The following is a 19,958-nucleotide window of genomic DNA, read 5'->3' on the forward strand; positions in this document are numbered from 1 at the left end:
GGGTTCAGTACCCGCCCCATAAACCGAACCTGCCCCAATTCTTTTACAATGCAGGTTAAAAAATAACCTTTTCGGCTTCTTCTTCCTCCTCTATTTCATCCTTCCATGGCTTCTACGGTCTTCCGCTTTTCCTAACTGATATTTTTTCGTTTTCGCCACTTCCAAGATCCTCGCGAACAGATTTTAGTACAAAAGATGAGAGCATAACATATTTTAGTACAAAAGATGAGAGCATAAAGCACTGAAACTATACATTTAATTTGATTGAAGAGCTTTGAGTGATACAAGTAGACATATAGACCAAATTGATGCGTGATTTGTGTCTACAAAAATCAATCAGATGCCGTTCTACATCGAAGATGATCATCTAAAATCACAGAATACCACATACAGGCACCAACCTTAGCTTCATATTTTCCCCTTCCCTCTTCCTCTACTTCAAAAGAAAGATAAAAAATACAACATTGAAGTAAAAGAGTTTAAAAATTCAAAACATAAAATCTGAAACTTAAAGTTATATATTAATACAATAAATCAAGAACATCAAACCACATAAGATAAGAAGAACCACTTTACATTCAAACAACACACTAAACACAAAATCTTAAAAGATTGAAAAAATCCCAATTGATTCTCACCAAAGCAGAAGTCTTTCTGCTGGCCATTGTTCAGCCTATACTTCCAGCCATGTCCACTCCTTAGCTTTATCACAATCCTAATAATAATAATAATGATAAACTCATTAAGTCAAATCTGCTTAGCAGATGACTCTTTTCCGTGTTAATATAATTTTGACCCGGATAAAAAAAACTAGGGTCGAATACTGTGAGTAAGCCGAGTTTGGCCCATTTACCTGATCCAAAATAAGACCCAAATGTTGTTTCAGACCTAAATTGCCACGTGGCCCAGTGAAAAATCGCCATGTCACTAAATAGAAGGCCACATGTTCTGCCGTTAGTCGCCGGGTAATTTTGTTAATAGAATTAACGTTGTGTGTTTTTTGGACGAATAGGTGGACGGAGGGCAACCGTAAACCATGGTAGTTTAGGCCCTTTTCCGTAAAAATAATGATGGCATGTTATCTTTTGCATGCAATACTATGTTTTGGACTTTGGGAATGCTCTCAACGAATTCTTTGCCATGTCTCAATGCTTCTGCACAAAAGGTCTAACATATCACGGTCCTCAATAATGGAAAAGCCTCACAAGGGAGAAGGAATAACCAAGAGAGAAGATGGAACAGGATATCAATATTTTCTGGTCTGCAACAGATGAAAACATGAAAATACAAAGTTGAAACCTCACAGGCAGATGCAGAGTTTTGCCAGTATATGAAGAAGAAACAAAACAGTATGATTGACCCCAAAAGTCGAAGACTTTATGCTTATTTCCATTAATTAAAATTTATATGACCAGAAACTGCCACAAGAGAAAGCATTTGATTGCCAACCTGGGCAGCCAGGGCAATATACACCAATCAGCCTAAGTTTCTATTGCACAAATCTTCCATACAAACAGTTTTCCATGTCCTACAAATCAACGAAGTTTCTCAAACACTACTGTACACTTACACGATATTTCTGCAAAATGCAGAGGGAACCATCTTGAATGCTGATGAAGGGGTGAGCAACCTGATCAAATACAACAGGTGTATGCTACCTCCCCTTGTAGTTCCCTTGTCTTTTCCAATTAAACATTGGCAATATCATGGAGATATTGCATTACCAGTAGATGTTATCATCTCCGTATCTAGATCCCCAGCTCTTCCTTTTCTTGCAGGATAGTCCGTAGAATCACCTGCAGACATATTAATTAGACAAGTAGAAAAACAAGTTTGGTATAAAACAACATTCAAGGTCTAACACTTACTGAATATGGAATCAATAGATGGTCGTCTAGGTGATGTGTCCCTCGTAGGATCTGGGGAAAAATGAAATAAGGATGGCATCACTCTCTGCAATTAGAAGTAGACTAGGATACAACTAACTTTTTCCATTTCATAAAGCAAACAGAAACATGAAAACTAAAGTATATTACTCAGTGGTAGAAGGCCTTGAAAAGGGAACAAATGACTTACCAGGAGAGTTGCGTAGTGCCTTGACAGCGTCAAAGTTTTTGTATGTATAGCCCACAAAACTTAAATCTTTGGGAGTTAATAACATCTATAAACATGAAACCCAAAGTCAGATAACTAACTTCCAGAGGCTGCAAAGAAAAATTAGTAGGACCTTATTTTGCATCGATTACTTTAACTTGAAATATTGATAATCTTCTTATTGGTTAGGTACAAGAATACTAAGATAAATGGGACTACTGACACATAAATTTCTAGATGTACCACAAATCATGCAGCCTGCACCAGGAACATTAAGGAAAACTTACCATCCTTTCAGAACACTTGCAAAGTTATGCTCAAACCCACGTTTCTAAAACACTTGCACAGACACTTTTATGTCCACTTTTAAATTGTATCTAGCTTTGTTTCATTACTTTATCATGTAAGGACAGGAATCCCAGGAAATGGACATGTATTCTGAATGCGAAATGTCATGACTTTTAGGAGGACTAATGTAAGCTGATGTATAAGAAACAAAACAAAAAGATCAAAATAAAAGATCCACTTCACTTTTTTTTTTCTTTTTGGTAGTAGAGATATGAGTAAAAAGATCTACTTTACTGACGATTCATAAAGCATGTTATACATGTCCAGACGGGTAAGTTTTACCCAATTGTCTGTATGCAATTATGTGGTGTCAACTGGATCGATATATCTATTACTAAAGAAGAAAAAAGATATATCCTTCTCAAAAAAAGAAAAAGATATAGAAAAGATATAAAAAATCTACAGGCCTCAGAAGTATATATATACATAATTTAAGAGCAATTGTTTGCATAATTCATAATAGCTTGTATATATATTTTGGATAAGAGTTGATAAAAACATATTTAGATAGTTTATTTTTTTAAAATGGAACCAAAACACGATTCAATAGTATATTCTGAGTAGTAAACCCTTCTAAGCTTCACTCTTTTGCTCGTTGCTGCAGAATTTCAGGCAAGTGGTGGGTTAAGGATGCACATACTTTATCAGATTATTGGCCATACCATTCTACCATATTTATAAGGTGCTGAAATAGATACAAAAGAAACACTCGGTTACTAACCTTACGAGAAGGTCCCGAACCGGATCTTGCTGATGATGTAGTAACCATCTAAGAAGAAGTTCAGAAGGCAAGAACAAAGTTACTTACAAGGAGAAAGACATGTACAAGATAAATAAACCACTAGAAGACTATATTTGAACTAGAATAAGATCGGTGACAAAGTACAATTTTAGTTATGGAAGCATAAACTGTGAATCAAGCATATTCCTGCAAATAGGTTAATCAAAGATTGAAGACTGCAAGTTCGAAAATCAAACCCAAAATCCTCACCAGGAGTTGCCTTTAAAAGATGGCAGAACTATAGATCATGCACACTATCGAGTTGACAAAGTTTGACTAGAAACAGAGATAAGGAGAAAGCTTGACTAACCTAACACACGTATAGCAGTAAGTATAACATTGAGATTTCAGCATAAAGTTAACTAGTAGAAAAGAATAAGCTACTCATGGAGTCATACAAAGCAACTCTTAAAGACTCAATTTAAAAAGTGGGATGACTAGGAAAGAAACAAATTGCTTTATCCTCCAGCTTCTTCGTGAAAAGAGAACCGAAGAAGAGAGAGAAGTCTTTTTGAAAATGGTCATTAGGGGACGTGTTGCAGATATAAATAATTAAACAGAAGTGCATCCTCTCTAATAATTTAAACCTCAAGAAATGAGGCGATTCACACTTCAACACTGTACCAAAGTAAACAAAAATCCTAGATTTGAGTCTGAATATTACACGTCAACAAAATTCTGTGTGTGCTTGGGCTACGAAAAAAAGTACACCCAAAGAAAATGGCATGTCGGTTCCTTTCTATTAGGTTGCCTATCTAAAGATACAAGTAGATATGATTGCAAGCTGTTGCAATGACGGTTTCTTGAAGAGCGTTATCTTACTCGAACAAATAGTAAAAATCTCATGATGGTTATTGTTGTACACAACTTAGGCCCCATTTGTTTCTTTTAAGATTAAGACGTCTGAATTAAGACATCTGAATATGAATACACATCTGAATATATAAAATTTATCTTTATTTGAAAATTAATAAACATAAAATTCAAATGAAATACTAACTAATCTAATATTCTATCAATAAAATATATAATTTTTTAAAATATGATAGTTGGTGGTGGTGATGGCTAACGGGTGAATGCCGACTAGAGGCGGTGGTTGGTGGTAGTTTTGGTTGATGATGGTGGTTCATGCTAGTAGCTAGCAGTGATTGGTAATGGTGGTGATTATGATTGAGGATGGTGGTGGTGGGTGGTGATAGTTAATAATGGCGGGTGGTGGAAGTAGTTGTGACTGAGGAAGATGGTGGGTGGGTGGTGGTAGGTTATAATGATGGGCAGTGCCGGCTGTGGTTGTTGATGGTAATGAGGTGGTCAGTTGTGGTAGTTGAGGTAGATGAGTGTTGATTGTGGGTGAGAATGATGGTGGTCGGAGTGGTGGGGATAGTGGGTGGTGATGGTCGATAATGGTGGCGGCTATGATTGAGGATGGCGGCGGTGGTGGTGGTTGAGTATGGTGTTGGTGGTGGCGTTGTGGTAGTTGATAATGGTAGGCGATGGCGGCAGTTAATAATGAATATGTGATAGTATCTTAAAGAAATTAAGTCTCTGTTATAGATCTTAATCATACAGACCTATTCAGACCCATCAAGTGGTTGTGAAGTAAAAAAAACAAACACACTTAATGATTAAGATCTGAATAATTAAGATGCAGACTTTAAAAACAAACGCACTTAATGTCTGAGATCTGAATGATTAAGATTCAGACCTCCATTAAGTGCAAACAAATGAGGCCTTAGTGGTTCCCTCAACTGTATTGTTCATTAATTCTGGGGTTGAATGGATAATATTCAAGGTAGTCGACAAGTTGTTGACATTCAAACTAGAGAACTGTGGCTATCAGATGAAATTAGGATTGAAAAAGGGCCAATAAGAAAGTAAAAAATAAATTTTATATATATATATATATAAGAGAGAGAGACCCTAGACACCATTTATGAGATTACACTGGTTTTGTTGTTGTTGTTGTATATATAAAGAGAGAGAGTGTGTGTGCCTGCCAACTAATTTTCGAGTAAAGAAAAATATGTAGAAATGTGCTTGTCTCTGTAAAAATGAAGAAGCTTGGTTTCAGAGGACCTTCCCTTCTAACAGACATTTTTTATATCTATTATTCCTGGAGAACTCTGGGAAATTGTTTATCTGAAACCAGTACTAATTCTTTAGCATCAATCTCTCTTATTGCTTTCCTAACTCCTTCATTTCTGCAGAATCACACATTTCCTGTCTCTTGGCCCCTTTTAAACCTAACTCCAGTGCATGCCCATAGCTATCGAGTTCAAACTTCAGCAACTCGTCGACAAAAGACGTATCTATCCAAATTAAGAAAAAAAAGAACGCACAATTGAGGAAACACACGCCACTGAGTACGAGAATAACCAATCATGGGTTGATGTTATTTGTTTGAGAAAAAATAGCGCTTCAAGAAGCTGCCACTGTAAAAGGTTATACGCAATGCCTACTATGTGACTTGTATCTTCTGAAGGGCAACCTACATAAAGGAATAGATCTCTTAGATGAGGGGGTCTGCACACTTCACATGGTTACATAGGAAGCACATATCCTTATTCGAGTTTCACCAACGCCAATCAAAAAAATAATTTTACGTACTCTGACCAAGAAAAAGAATCAAACCCGCATGTGAGAGGGTGTGGTGCAGAAAACTTAACCTTTTGGATGAGGCAATTCACACATTACCAATATTCTAAGCAGACAGTGAAAAGAAGACACATGTTGCCGTCCATTTTGTGAGTTAATGCAGATGGTGGGACAGTAATGCATAAATAAAATAAGAAAAATAGTACTGATAAAAGCATATAAGAAAAATACTATAGGTGTTAAAAATACATATTAGAGATTTAAAAGGATTAAAAGGGTGTACATCACTGGTAATGACTTTTCCTAATTAAAAAAAATGAGTCCTTGACTTTTGTGAAATACCTCATCAAACTTCATAAAATTCTGGGTGTCCAGCTCTCCATTAACTTCTGGTTTGAAGGCTGCTTCCATTTCATACAGCTTATCCCATACAATATCCTTGAACCAAGGATGAGCCTGATACCAATCGCTTGGAATAAATTTAACAGAGCAAACATGAAAGTTCCAGTAAAAGCAATTGAATGTAAATGATTTAAATAGTACCTTTATTTGGTTTGAACCTCCACTGCCCAGTCTATGTTCAACATCACATAGTAACCTGCAGATAAGATCCTTTGCCTCGTGGGAGAGCTTGGCCTCTTCAGGAAATTTTAGCTGATTTCTCCAGTGAACTATCTGGCAAGCACACACATGGAGTCAAAATCTGATAGATTTGGCGATTAACAGGAGAATCCTAAAAGAAGGTTAGTTTCAACATGAAGGCAACCAGTACATTGTGGATAATACAGAAATGGGTGTCACTAACGCTACACATCTCATAGTAAACATTGATTGTAGCAGTGGCAAAGCATATCAGTGTGAATGCAATACATCTGCTGAGACTTCTAGTGCAAAAAGGTAGAAAAATTGAACCATTTGACCCAAACAACACAGGCTAATCTATGTGGTCAAGTACCAAGTGGAAAGGTCTCAGGTTCGGTAACACAAAAACGAAAGTTGGTTCTTACTTGGACCAAATTACATATACGAATTCTAGTTCTTTCTCTGTGGACATTTTGCAGAAAGTTCTTAGCACTGAACTTTTTCTCTTAATCTCTATAGGTTTTAACAGTGAAAGCAGCAGGGCACTTTTTGTTATCTCAGCAGCAGCAGATATCCTTATCATACAAAGAGGAAAAAAACATACATGAAGAAATGCAAGAAGTAAAAATACAGAAGCAAAGATGCTACCTTTCTGCAAGTAGTTATTGGATCATCAGCATAGAATGGAGGGTAACCAACGAGCATTTCGTACAAAATTGCACCAAGGGACCACCTGCATGCAGTATAGCAGATAAAAGATGAGAAACAGATAAAGCACAGCATGGTTCATTTTTTTTATTTATTTATAGAAAATAACGAGTAGATACCATACAATGGGTTAGAAAACAAAAGCATTTCCTGCAGTACTCATCAAACTAAAGTGAAAACATAGGGACTACATCTGTGGAAATGGTCTGGCTATCAGTGAAGTTCCACGGAATCCCAAACTTCACTGATAGCCAGATGAGGGACTGGATGTTGTAGCATCAGATATCCTGCCAAGCCCAACTATCTGCCAATTCCAGCCTATATCATCCCCGGAGTGGTTAAGGCATGAGGGGGGAGGTAGGTAGGTTAAGCACTGAATTGACAGTTTTACACTTAGACATAAAAGGACGAAGGGCAAACCCTTCACTGATTTTTCAAACTCCCTTCTTCCTTACCCCTTCCATGGCCCAGCATCTAGAAACTCTCTATTCCCTTTCCCTTCAACTTAACGTGCTCTCTCCTCCCACAGTGAACTCTTTCGCTAGCCCCCTTTGCACCTGCACCAAAATCTTTCCTTCTTCTCCCATCCCTCTCCTATTCCCGTTACCTCATGCAGCACCCTCCCCTGCTTACACTGATGTCCTTGCTCCTCCCTACTTCTCCTTCGCCTTCCCAACATAAGCAAGCTGCCCATAAAATAACAGATAACCTTAGACTGCTTTCTCAGTTAGTGAGGTTATTTAACCATTCCACTCCTCGTCCAGTAGGTCTTTTTTTTTTTTTGCTGCTATATTTCTTCGTTCGCAGATAATTGGTATTTGCTAGATTGAATTTTGTTAAGATGGACATAGAGGTACCACAAATATTTTCTGCCATTGCTTCATTTTATTATTGAGACTTCCAAATATAGAAGTATGTCAATCTTTATGGAGCAGACTGAAAAGGAAAGAGTCTTATAAAACAAAACATAGAGAATACTGTTTTTAATTATCATTATCAGTAAATACATGCCACCACATATGTTGGAAAGCAAACTAATGAAGACAGAAGCATAGTAGGCAATTTATTGGGAGGGAAATCCATCAATTAGTTAAATGATCGGTAAAGTCCTCTTGTCAGATTTATGCACCAATTGAACAGGGTCTCACTATAGATATTTGTCAAATAGAGTCATGCACAGAACTGACATGTATGAGCAGAGAATCCAAGATATCTTGGTGATCTATCGTAAAAAAGCTTACTATAATTTCAGAATAAACACTAACCAATCGCATTCCATCCCATATCCCTTCTTCAATAGTACCTCAGGAGCAATATAGTCTGGCGTACCGACTGTTGAAAATGCCTTTTAGATAATGAAGGCAAAAATTAGTTTCAAGTACATATAAAATATAATACTGCTGAATAACAAAGAACTATGGTGGTCTACAAAAGCGAATATTTCGATTATATGACAGTTATTGTCATATGCAAGAAAAGCATTATTCCATGGACAGAAATACAAGCCCATACAACTTCTGGTTCCTGCCATGATCTGGCTTTGTATAAGTGCATATGGTTGGGAGCACGACAAAACTTAGTTCAATTATAATGCAGCAAATTGCATCTTACACACATCAAATAGTTAGGTTTCAAAGGGCATAACAATAGATTCGAATAGTATTCAAATGGATATTATTTCAGCTGGAAGTACCATTAACCAAACCTTTGTTAAAACATAGATCTTTCATCGTTTAAATGAAATAGAAGAGACTCCCTGTTTCACAATTAATGTGCTATGGTTTCGACATCTTTGGGCAAATTTGGCTGTCAAATTTTTGTGAACTAATTCAATTATTCACTTTTTGGTCCATTTTACTTTTTACAAGGTAAAATAATATTATTTATATGGGAAATCTCTGTATACAAGAATATGCCACCAAGTTGATAGCCTACAACAAAATACGGTTCTCTACAAAGTATCCAGTTTTCTATACAGACTGGAACCTAATGGGTGATAAAGGGGAAACTAGAAATAAGAGGTTATTCTTCATATACACAAAATTATTCTCTACGCCAGCAGGGCCCACATAAGAGCTAGTGGGGCAACATCCTATGCTTTGCGTTTTCTCTTCCTTCTTTCACGGGCCAAGTTGAAAGCTTCCTTCACTATACCCGACATCATCCATTGTACACCAACCATTTCCACTACAACTGTGTTGCCACCTTGCGTTGTATTTTGTTGATAACCATGAAATCACCTACTATAGCTTCAACACTCGATGGATCATGGACCAATTCCTCTACCCTTCTCCACTTAGATATCAGAGTTGGTTCACCCAAAAAGTTTGAATCCGTGGTGTGCGTCCACCACTATTCTTGTCGTTCTTGTTCTCGATTAGTTCAAAAGATTTAAATTGAACTCTGAAATAAGTTCTTTCAATTTTCGGTCTCAGAATGGTCTATTGTACTCTAAAATAGTTTGGTATTATTCTGGTATTAGCCCGAATTTGAAGTTAAAAATAGGATTGAAGTTGCAGTGCAAAATGGTGGATTTGACACGCAAGTTAAATGGTGACAGAAATTATGCTAAAACGGATTATTTGACTTGAAGTAGGAAAATAAAATGACCAAATCAGAGAATCTTTCATGATTTGGAAGGTCCTAGTGTCTGCAATAAATAGTTTCCTTTTATTGAGTTTCTGTGTCTGCAATAATGAGTATAGTAACAGCAAAGATGACGGCGCCTTCACTACTCAAGTGTGCTGTTGGAGAAACTCTCTCATTTTAGGAGCGTTTGCTTATTTTTGCGTCAATAACAGTATAACTGTAAGCCTTATGACACAATCCTCACACAACCCAAAGGAAAAAAAAACATATATCAGTAATATAACATACCAATTTCCTCCTGTTCATCTGCCAATGATGAAGTTGTTCACGGGGACTTTTCCACTTACTTCCGTCACGGGCATCTGGGAAGCTGCTATCTATATCCATCGGATCATCTCTATTCTCATCATCCATAGTTTCATGTTCTTTCAACGTGGATAAAGTTCTACAATCAAGAGGCTTACAGAGACCAAAATCAGAGAGCTTCATGTGACCGTTTTTGTCCAAAAGAAGGTTGTCAGGTTTGATATCTCTGAAAAAGAGAAAATGGAAAATATGAACACCAAACAGTCTCCCCGTCAAAAGAAATATGCCTCAAGAAATCTATTGCATATTTGCATCCAATATCATACAAATAGATTATCTTACGTCTTAATCATCTCACAACAATAACTTTCACAAATTGGAAGTTGATGCAAGCATATACCTGTGAATGTAATTATGCTTGTGAATGGACTCTATAGCTAGGACAGTCTGCGCAATATAAAATTTAGCTACACTTTCAGACAATGTGTCTTCTCTAATGAGCAGAGTCATCATGTCACCGCCAGGAAGATACTCCATGATAAGATAAAGATACTCAGAATCTTGGAATGAGTAGTATAATTTTACAATGCAATGGCTGGCCACTTCCGCCAATAAATTTCTTTCCGCTCTCACATGCTCCACCTGCGAAAATCAATTTGTCAACAGGGAATACGCAGTTGGGGACATATTACATTTGAACACATCATAAAGAAGCAGATGTTACATGCAAACATGACACAGACCCCGCCCCTCCAACTTCCTATTAAATAGAGAATGCATGGGCTATGTTAAGCTCTGCAGTACAACAACCAAAAGTCTTAATCATTCATACACTGGAGCCAGTAAAAACAATCTTAATATGACATTCGATCATTTCATTTCATAAGAGGAATAAATGAACTTGGTATGATACTCGATCATTTCTGTTCTCTAAGGCAATAAGGTTCTTTATTGTAAGAATCACTGCAGAAGCTTCATGAGAAAGGGCTCCCGAAGAAGGTTAACTCGGTTAAGTTTCAAAATAAAAGATGTCCGGGAAAATGAGGAGAAAGACCAGTCTCCCCATTGAACATGCAAATAAGATATAGCCCTAAAGAGCATGCTATGAATTCTCTGAAAATTCCCATGATACACTCAAATTTAAAAGATAAAGAAAATTGAACAAGAGATCTATAACTGTTTCTAGTGATAAGTTTTTTATTTCGATGTTTGTTGTTTGGTCAAGCTAACAAGCACCTCGACTAATCCACTAGACAGCCTGTCCATCCCAAAAGCACAAGTTGCCAAAATAATCCTACCCACTAAAGTTGGAGCAAATGGGATGATAAATCGATAATATAATCTAGCATCACATGTTAGATAGATGAATAAATAAAACACCTAAAGAGACAAACCTTGTTTCTCATAGCGAAGAGAGAGAGGGTATTAGGATACTATTATGGAGGACTAAAGGGAAAACCTTTAGCTTTAAAATCACAAAGAGCCCTAGAAAATTGAGCATAATGAGGAAAATTCCAGTTTTGAAGTTTTTTTTGTTGTTAAATTCCAATTTTGAAGTATTCCTAATTTCTGTCCTAAATTCAAAATCTTAGTGAAAGTTGATGAGATAATTTAACTTTGAAATGTACTGTATAACTTCAGCCATTTCTACCTAGCAAAAGAACAATGCAGAAATACTTGAAAGTATGGCTACACAACAGCTCAAGCAATCATGCACCATGCAGGATATAAGAACTAGCTATCACATGCATTTGGAATAATTCTCAAACTGGCCTTTTTGCACATCCAGTGATGAAGTTTGAATCAGAGCAGAGTACTAAAACGCTGTCGCTCCAGGATGTATTAAGAAGCCCTCTTTACTCCCTTTTACATGTTTTAATGTTAAGGTGTTCAAGGGAAGGCTGCATGGCAGAATCAATTAACCAACTATGTGTCGTCAACCCCAAACTAGTCGAGGTCCGTGAGAATCCTTTATATATCTGCTCTATTACCATTCATATCGCTCCAATATTTTTCTTTTATGACAGTGGTATTTGGGCCAGCTTGCGCCTACCTCGACTATTCCACAGGGTACCTGCTACTCCCAACAGCACTTATATTGGTCATCTCTGCCCACTAAGGCTTAGATAGAAGGGAAGATATCACCTAGTTTTTTTGTCTTTTATGGAATTTGAACTTGAGACCGCATGGTTGTCCCCCCGCTTCATTGACCACTAGGCCACACCCTTGGGCGAACATATCACTCTAATATTGGTAATCAATTTGTCTTTTAAGTCAAAATACAGATTTTCCTGACACTAGAAGTTCTCTGAATCTCGCAATTGTCCCTTTCTGGACATGCGCAAGTGTAACAACAATAACTAAACCTTAATCTCAACTAGTCGGTACTGCATATGTGGATCCTTGCTTTTCATAAACCACACTTAGTTAAATCCTCATTAATACTAAGAGATTGTAGGTTAAATGGGAGTTTGTCAGAACAAAATTATTAGCTCTAGAGTCTGCTCATTAGTTTGGTCTTTTTTGTGATAAGGTAAATAAATTTCATTAATAGAAACGGCAAAAGCCCCTATACAAGAGGTATAGCAAAAAGTAGTAAACCTACAAAAAGAGATGGTTCTCTAAGAAAGTCACCCAATCTTCTAGACTACAAGGAATCTCATGGGTGCACCAAAAGGAAATAAGGGATAAAAGGATATCCCTCAAATGTACAAAATTCATCTCTATGCCCTCAAAAGCTCTCCTATTTCTTTCTCTCCAAACAACCTACATGAGTGCAAGCGGGGCAACACTCCAAGCCTTGTGTCTTCTCCTTATTCCTCCACAGGTTCAACTGAACATTAAACCCTTCGCAGGACCTGGCATCACCCAATAGGTTCCAAACCATGTTAGGATTTCCCACCATAACCTCGAGGCAACCCGACAATGTAGAAGAAGGTGCTATACATCTTCCCCTGACTCCTTACACATAATGCACTAACATAAGTGCCCTTCCTCTTCCTCAAGTTCTCGGCCATCAAAATCACCCCTTTGCTGCTAGCTAAGTGAGGCAACATATCTTCCTCGGTATCCCAGGGATCCACACAGAAGTATGAGGAAAAGCGACCTCGTCACTAGTCAAAAGCTTTTCATAAGAAGTCTTCTTTGAACATTCTTAGATCATTGCAGAATATAAAAAGATTAATATGTTTAAAGATGAAAGGTGACAGTAACTGGACTTGAATGTTACTGCAGGATATCCTAAGAAGTAAAACCTCTTAATATGTCTCAAAATGAATGATAAGATTCACAATACAAAGGTTAAACTATGTAATCTTTCGGGCTGATTTTGGATATCAATTTCTCCACCTTTTGGAAATTAAATTTACATATTCGGAAACTTGAGAAAGAGTTCTATAAATGACATTCAAGAAATTAATTTTTTTTTTAATAATGTTCCCGAGACTCATAGTTGAAGAAAAAGTCTTACTCCCCAGGTAATAATAGAACTGTATAAAATGGGATAGTAGGAGTAAATGTTATCTAATTTACGACTAGTTACTTGAAGGTATTTATTGTGCAATAGCAGCTAAACATAGAAGAAATTAAGACCTATCTTCCTTCAAAAGCAGGTCTTTCAGAAAGCAAATTAAGTAATTCCTGTAAGGAGAAATCATTGCATAAAAAAAAGTTCTATAAATGACATTCAAGAAATAAATTTTTTTTAATAATGTTCCCGAGACGCATAGTTGATGAAAAAGTCTTACTTTCCAGGTAATAATAGAACTGTATAAAAGGGATAGTAGGAGTAAATGTTATCTAATTTATACGACTAGTTACTTGAAGGTATTTATTGTGCAATAGCAGCTAAACATAGAAGAAAATAAGACCTATCTTCCTTCAAAAGCAGATCTTTCAGAAAGCAAATTAAGTAATTCCTGTAAGGAGAAGTCATTGCATCAAAGCAATGTTCGGCTTTTCTTTCATCTTATTTTATTCAAGTGGTGCACCAAATGCTAAGGTCATTACAATCAAAAGGCAAGATCCTCTGAAAATGTTCTTCGATCATCCAAAGACAACCCATTGCCATCCCCCCATCCTCCCAAGGGAAAGGGAAAAGAAAAATAGCGAGCAAGTAGAAAAGGAAATAGAGATGAAATTAAGAAATAATGGACATAGAAAACATAAATAAAAAGTAAGAGCGGCAGGATATATGCTGAATTGGGCAAAACAGCTTGGCAGTAAATCACCATCACCAGTGGTATGTCAATGCGTATAAGCAGTCAATTTCCAACTCTGAGGTTTCTTAGCATCATAATAACATACTCTACTAAAGAGTAGCAGGAAAATTGCTAAACCTAGGCGTATAATGACAACTCAATTGAAAAATAATGGAGGCAATATTCCTCTTCTCACCTGTCCTTTGATGAGCATTTCAGATTTCTTTAACTTCTTCATGGCATAAATGTTGCCAGATTTCTTCTCCCTGCATAATCTTACCTGCAGAACACAAGAATCCACATTCTAGAATCAGGAATGATCAGTAAAAAGATACGTTCAATTATAGCAACACAACCACGTACATGGAAGAGGAAGATATTGGTAAAGAATAAGATAGACAATACTGATTTTCTCCTCCAAAGATGATAAAAGACTGACTAAACTTCAACAATGGAAGCCAACTGAGAGCATTGGTACATAGGTATTGGATCAGATAGAGATGATCTTCATGGTCCAACAGGTGCTAGTCATTATAGTCTCCACTCTTCCCTAAAATAGAATAGATAGTTCTTTCTGGGACATGAGGTGCAACTAATCCATTCAAGCTTCGTTCTTGTGTACTCTGTTGAACAGCAGCCATTTTAAAAGAGATCTCTCTGATTTTGGAAATTCCATGCAATCATTGTTCTGGCTAGGCTTTAGGCTGATTTTTGTCTGTACTTCATTATGCGACATCTTACAAGAAAGGCGTTAAAGATTGGGCCCAAACGCCAAAAAACTAGCTCATCGGATGAGGATTCCCTAAAACGATATGAGGAGACAACAATACATAGCCTTAGAGGCCATTTGGTTGGAGGGGTTGAAAAGATATCCCAGCATAAAATTCGCAGAACTATTTTTTGCTAGAACGATTCAGAAAAATAATCTCTCCATAAGTTATGCAGCATTTGGTTGGTCATAACAACAACTACTATGGCTTAGTCTCAAACAACTTGGGGCCGGCTATATGAATCCTCATGTTTCTCCATTGGACCGCTTTTGGTTGGTCTTAAATAATACCCGCATTAAGTTATGCAGGAATTTATGTACTATTTTATCCGGATAAAATGTGGATACAAATACATGTAATAGCAAAATAGAGATTTTTTTGGATAAGTGAGAATACATCCTGTGTTGATGAGGCGTAGTAAGTACCACGTGGATGGTTGAGTGCGCACAAGCTGGCCCGAACACCACATTTAAAAAAAATGTCTATTAGCAATATAGAGATAAAAGTATCTAAAGACACAAATGCCTTTAAAGTAGAACATCCATAGAACATTATTCACCACATAACAATCCCTATTCCTTCGCATCCACATGAGATCCAAAGGAGTTACAACTAAGGTTCTTCTTCTCTGCTTCTTCCTTGTAGATTTCCATCTCAAGCGTCTATCTTACTGGTTGTGACCCAGTCAACTCCAAACATGTTCCTCAATACTCACAGTATCCTATATGCAATAGAACAATAGAGTAACAAAAAGTTAATGTCCTCTCACTTGTTCCTACACAGAGACCACAACTAATCTAAATTACCGTTCTTTTCGGGTTTCCCTGCTGAACCTACTATCAAGAGGGTTCTCCAAGATCTTGACCAAGTTAATCAAAAAACCCAATCTCAATCTGAAGCCGGATCCATATTTCGTGATCTGCAAGGTTGTTTCTCTAATTATAATTGGTGTGCTTGGTCCCAGTTCCCTCTAGGTCGATTCTCCTCATAAAGACATAAGTTCATCTTTGTAAGCACCTGGAATCTTCTTAAAGGTCATACTTGCATTTCAATCTTTTATGTATGGGGACATCCGACCCACGCTTGGTGATTGAACTTTTAAATTTCTATCTGCCTTATGATAATTAAATGCATAATCTTATTAACTAATGTTTTCTGTATTTTGCTTCAATTAACTTTTCCTTTTGTTCTGGTGTTCTTCGGAGGGACAGACCTGGTTTCTAACTTTTTGGTCCTAAACAGACCAACTAAACGGCATTAATCTTTATTTAAAGTCCAATGCTTTGAGTTTGTTTTGATTCGGCAAATGAGAGGCTTGATTCAGCATATGAGAAATTATATGTGGTTTGTTTTTTATAACCTGTTCAGCGGCACCCATGGGAAGTAGACCTAATTGCATTTCAGAAAAAGTGAAATCCATACAAAAAAGTTAACTTAGTTTATAATTCGCATATCAAACTGAATAGGTTCAGACAACTTCTGGGTTCAAGTGTTGCATCGGACACACCTAGGCGGTTGGAATGAGTTGTCAAAGGCTGGAAACCAGGGAAGACTTGATTGGTATAATAAAAATGAAGGCTGCGCGCCCAATAAATCAACGGCAAAAGCTGGCGTCTACTCAACATCTTAACATGGTACTCTTATGATCAATTGTTCACAACTTTTTTTTTTACAAAAAAAAAATTAGACCAACCAAATTAGGGATCAGGATCACCATCTTACACACCTGGTAGGCTTAAAAAATGAGAAACCTTCTTGATATATGGCCTTGTACTATTCCTCAAGATTTGTATGGTATACAAGGAGAAGAGTCTAAAGTGAGGGCTCAAAATAGAATGTACTTTCTACTCCCTCCATCAATATTATTCGATGAATTTTGCAGAGTACGAAATTTAAAATATTTGTTTTGACTTTTGTACTATGTCAAGGGTGATGGAGATTAATACTGTACAAGCTGAGAAAAGTTTGTTTGATAAAGAAATCATTCTAAATTTGATTAAAATATTAAATGAATTTGAACTTTTTTTGTCGGATGTCCCCAAAGGGACAATGTGAACTATTGCAATCTGTGAAAGTTGCATAAAAAAAATATTATAAATAGAAACGTCAAACCTTTTGGCATTTACCAAAATACAAAGCGTCATAAATGGAAGGAATAGATTACTACTTTCTACTATCAGTTTGTCCATATTCAAGCATATGCAAATACAGTAGAAATGGAACCAGAAATTATGAAACAAAATCGTTTACTTGCAATCAGAACAAAAAAAAAACAGACCTTAAAGGAATAATACTGACCTCGCCATAGGCTCCTCTGCCAATAATTGTAAGAAGTTCAAAATCATCCACGCATATTTTGTGCCGCCTTAGTCTCATATACTCTGTCTCCTTTTGCTCTAGATCTTTGATCAGATGCATTTGCTCTTCTTTAGGCACATCCGAAGATGCTAGCTTTCTTTCTAGAATCCAACGCCTATTTTTAAGCAATATTATAACAAATAAGAGATGAGGAAGAGATCTAGAGAAGCTTACCTCAACTATACCCTCAAGCTATTGTGTGTTTAAATAGTGATGTACATATTCTAAAATAGGAAGGAGTATCAAGGTTACATAATTACAGGAAATTAACATTCATAATGGTACTTACACATCCTAATTGTATGTTTATGTGTGTGTATTATATGTGTATGTACATATAATATGCATACACACACATATGTATATAACTTTTTTTTAATAGGAACATATAGTATATTTATAATGTATTCTTAAAAATTAATATGCCAGTACACACAACATGCTAAGCTTATTTTACTTCTCTCTCCTTTTTTAGCGGGAGAGGCGGAAGGGGAGTAAGTGGCATACTGAGATGCTATTCTTTCTTTTTCTTTATTTTTTAATCAGTCACATTGAGATGTTATTATTCTTAGCGAAATATAGTCAAAGAAAAGTCAGAGATTCACCAGTGAACTCTAGAAAAAGATCAAGTAAATTTTTTCTTAAAGTTTAAATTACTACTCCCTCCGGTCCAAAATAAGTGATTTTTCGGATGTTTTCACACAAATTAAAAAATCCACCTTTTAGCATTAATTAGCAATGGAATTGACCATATTAACCTTTACTATCTCACATAAACACTCCTAACACATATTCCAACATCATTTACTTCAAGGACAATGTAGGAAAGTAAATATGGCTTCTTTTAACGATGTAGAAGTCATGTTGGATTTTTTGAGCAAATTACAAAACCTGTACCGATGCTATATTGTACATATTCCTCAGCACTCACTTGATGCTGATATCTATTTACTATATTATTTACCAATCAGAAAAAAATAAAGACGTAAGATAAGTAAATAATATCGTAGAATACATGGTTTTCTACAAATAGCACCCAATCTTTTATAACTGGCATACCCATGGGAAAGAAAATGCTGATCACCTTTTATATCCTTCGAAAATTACATTAAGCTACATTCCTTGTTGGATAAAACTGTAATCACCATTTATATCTTAACTTTTGAGGTTGGACATATTACGCCTACATGAACTAAATTTGAGCCCTATTAACTCTTGACAAGCTCTACAATTTAAACTGATAGATTTTCAGATTTTATTACAAACTTCCATACCCATGGGAAAGAAGGCTCAAAACTGCTCTCTCTAACGGGTTCCAAAGTTGGCATTTGTGATTTTGCCACTTTGCCAGCTGGTCCTCTGACCAAAGAAAACAAACTAGTCAAATCGGAATCTTTAGAACTGTGAGATCCACAAACACCCAGCTTAAAAGTGGGGCTTTCAGTATACAGATTTCAATGCTTCCCAGTGACATCGAAACCAAATGCTTATCCTGGAGAACGATAATGTGACCATCATAGTGTAAGCTTCTTAACTCAAGCGGAGGCAGATTCATGATTTAAACTTTATGGTTCCACCTTTAAGATTTTAGCATTGAATTCCTTATATTGTTAAAGTTATGGGTTCATATCAACTATTTGTAGCAATTTTAGTAAATTTTTACGCATATTTTTATGTTCCGCATTGAAAGTACCGGGTTCAAATGAACCCGGTACTAAAGAGCTGGATACGAGTGATACCTTCACACATAGTACTACAACAATAAATGTGCCTCAATCCTAGTTGGATCGACTATATGAATCCTCAATGTCCGTTAGTCCGTTCATCTTCATTTGGACCCGTTTCATTCCACTACTTATAATTAATGCATCATCAACCCTGTGACAAGTCACCACCGAAATGCCCCAATTATTTATCACAAAAATACTCCCTTAGTTCAACCAGCTGATCCAACTGAGTATAACAAAATTAAGTCAAGTTGGTCCAAACAAGAAAGGATGATGAATCCCACAAAAAACCCATAACTCTTGTTGTATCTAATTCCAGCTTCGAAACACATAAGAAGCCAATTAAAAACAAGCAAAAATAAACAATACAATCAAATTAATGAAATAAACAAAAGATGTTTCTTAAAAAGAAGTAACCTTACCTTTGTTTGCGTTGTTGAATAGTGTTGATGTGGGTCTTGTAGTGATTCTCAATAAATTGCTTAGCAGCAGCTACTTTCTCCATTGTCAACCTTGATCCAATTACCACCTCCTCTTCTCTCTTCCCTTCCTCCTCCATTTTCTCTCCCTCTATTAAACCAAACAAAACCAACCCCTTTAAATTACTTCTTCTATATATATATATATATATATGTAGAGAGTGAAACTTCAGAAAGTACAGTTAGGTTGGGGGAGAGGGATTCGCTGCACTTCACAGCTTTCACTTGACAACTGGCAATTCTTTGCGTCTTGTTTGAATAATCATTGATTCGTAAGAATAATTTCGTATTATGAAATTATTATTATTCATACAAAGCTAAACTCATCAGTTGCATTATTGCTATTGTTCAATAACTTTCTTTTTAATCAGTCTAAAGAATAAAGTTTCTGACTGCCACGTGGCAGTGAGATGAGCAGATTG

At 36.4% G+C, this 19,958-nt stretch overlaps 1 protein-coding gene across 1 annotated transcript; it reads right to left on the bottom strand.

Annotated features, from left to right (window-relative positions):
* Positions 1-1,350: 1,350 nt before the first annotated feature.
* LOC109211552 (serine/threonine-protein kinase tricorner-like) lies at positions 1,351-19,898 on the bottom strand. Its single transcript, XM_019375092.1, has 14 exons — positions 19,717-19,898; positions 19,480-19,627; positions 17,271-17,445; positions 14,399-14,482; positions 10,404-10,645; positions 9,986-10,229; positions 8,374-8,453; positions 7,049-7,133; positions 6,362-6,493; positions 6,161-6,274; positions 3,164-3,211; positions 2,077-2,161; positions 1,869-1,919; positions 1,351-1,796 (listed from the first exon to the last, which is right to left on the bottom strand). Exons 2-14 carry the CDS (start codon positions 19,614-19,616, stop codon positions 1,705-1,707), a joined length of 1,569 nt encoding a protein of 522 aa, XP_019230637.1. The 5' UTR covers positions 19,617-19,627; positions 19,717-19,898; the 3' UTR covers positions 1,351-1,704.
* Positions 19,899-19,958: the final 60 nt, after the last annotated feature.

Source organism: Nicotiana attenuata, unplaced genomic scaffold (genome assembly GCF_001879085.1).
Source record: "Nicotiana attenuata strain UT unplaced genomic scaffold, NIATTr2, whole genome shotgun sequence".
NCBI lineage: Eukaryota > Viridiplantae > Streptophyta > Magnoliopsida > Solanales > Solanaceae > Nicotiana > Nicotiana attenuata.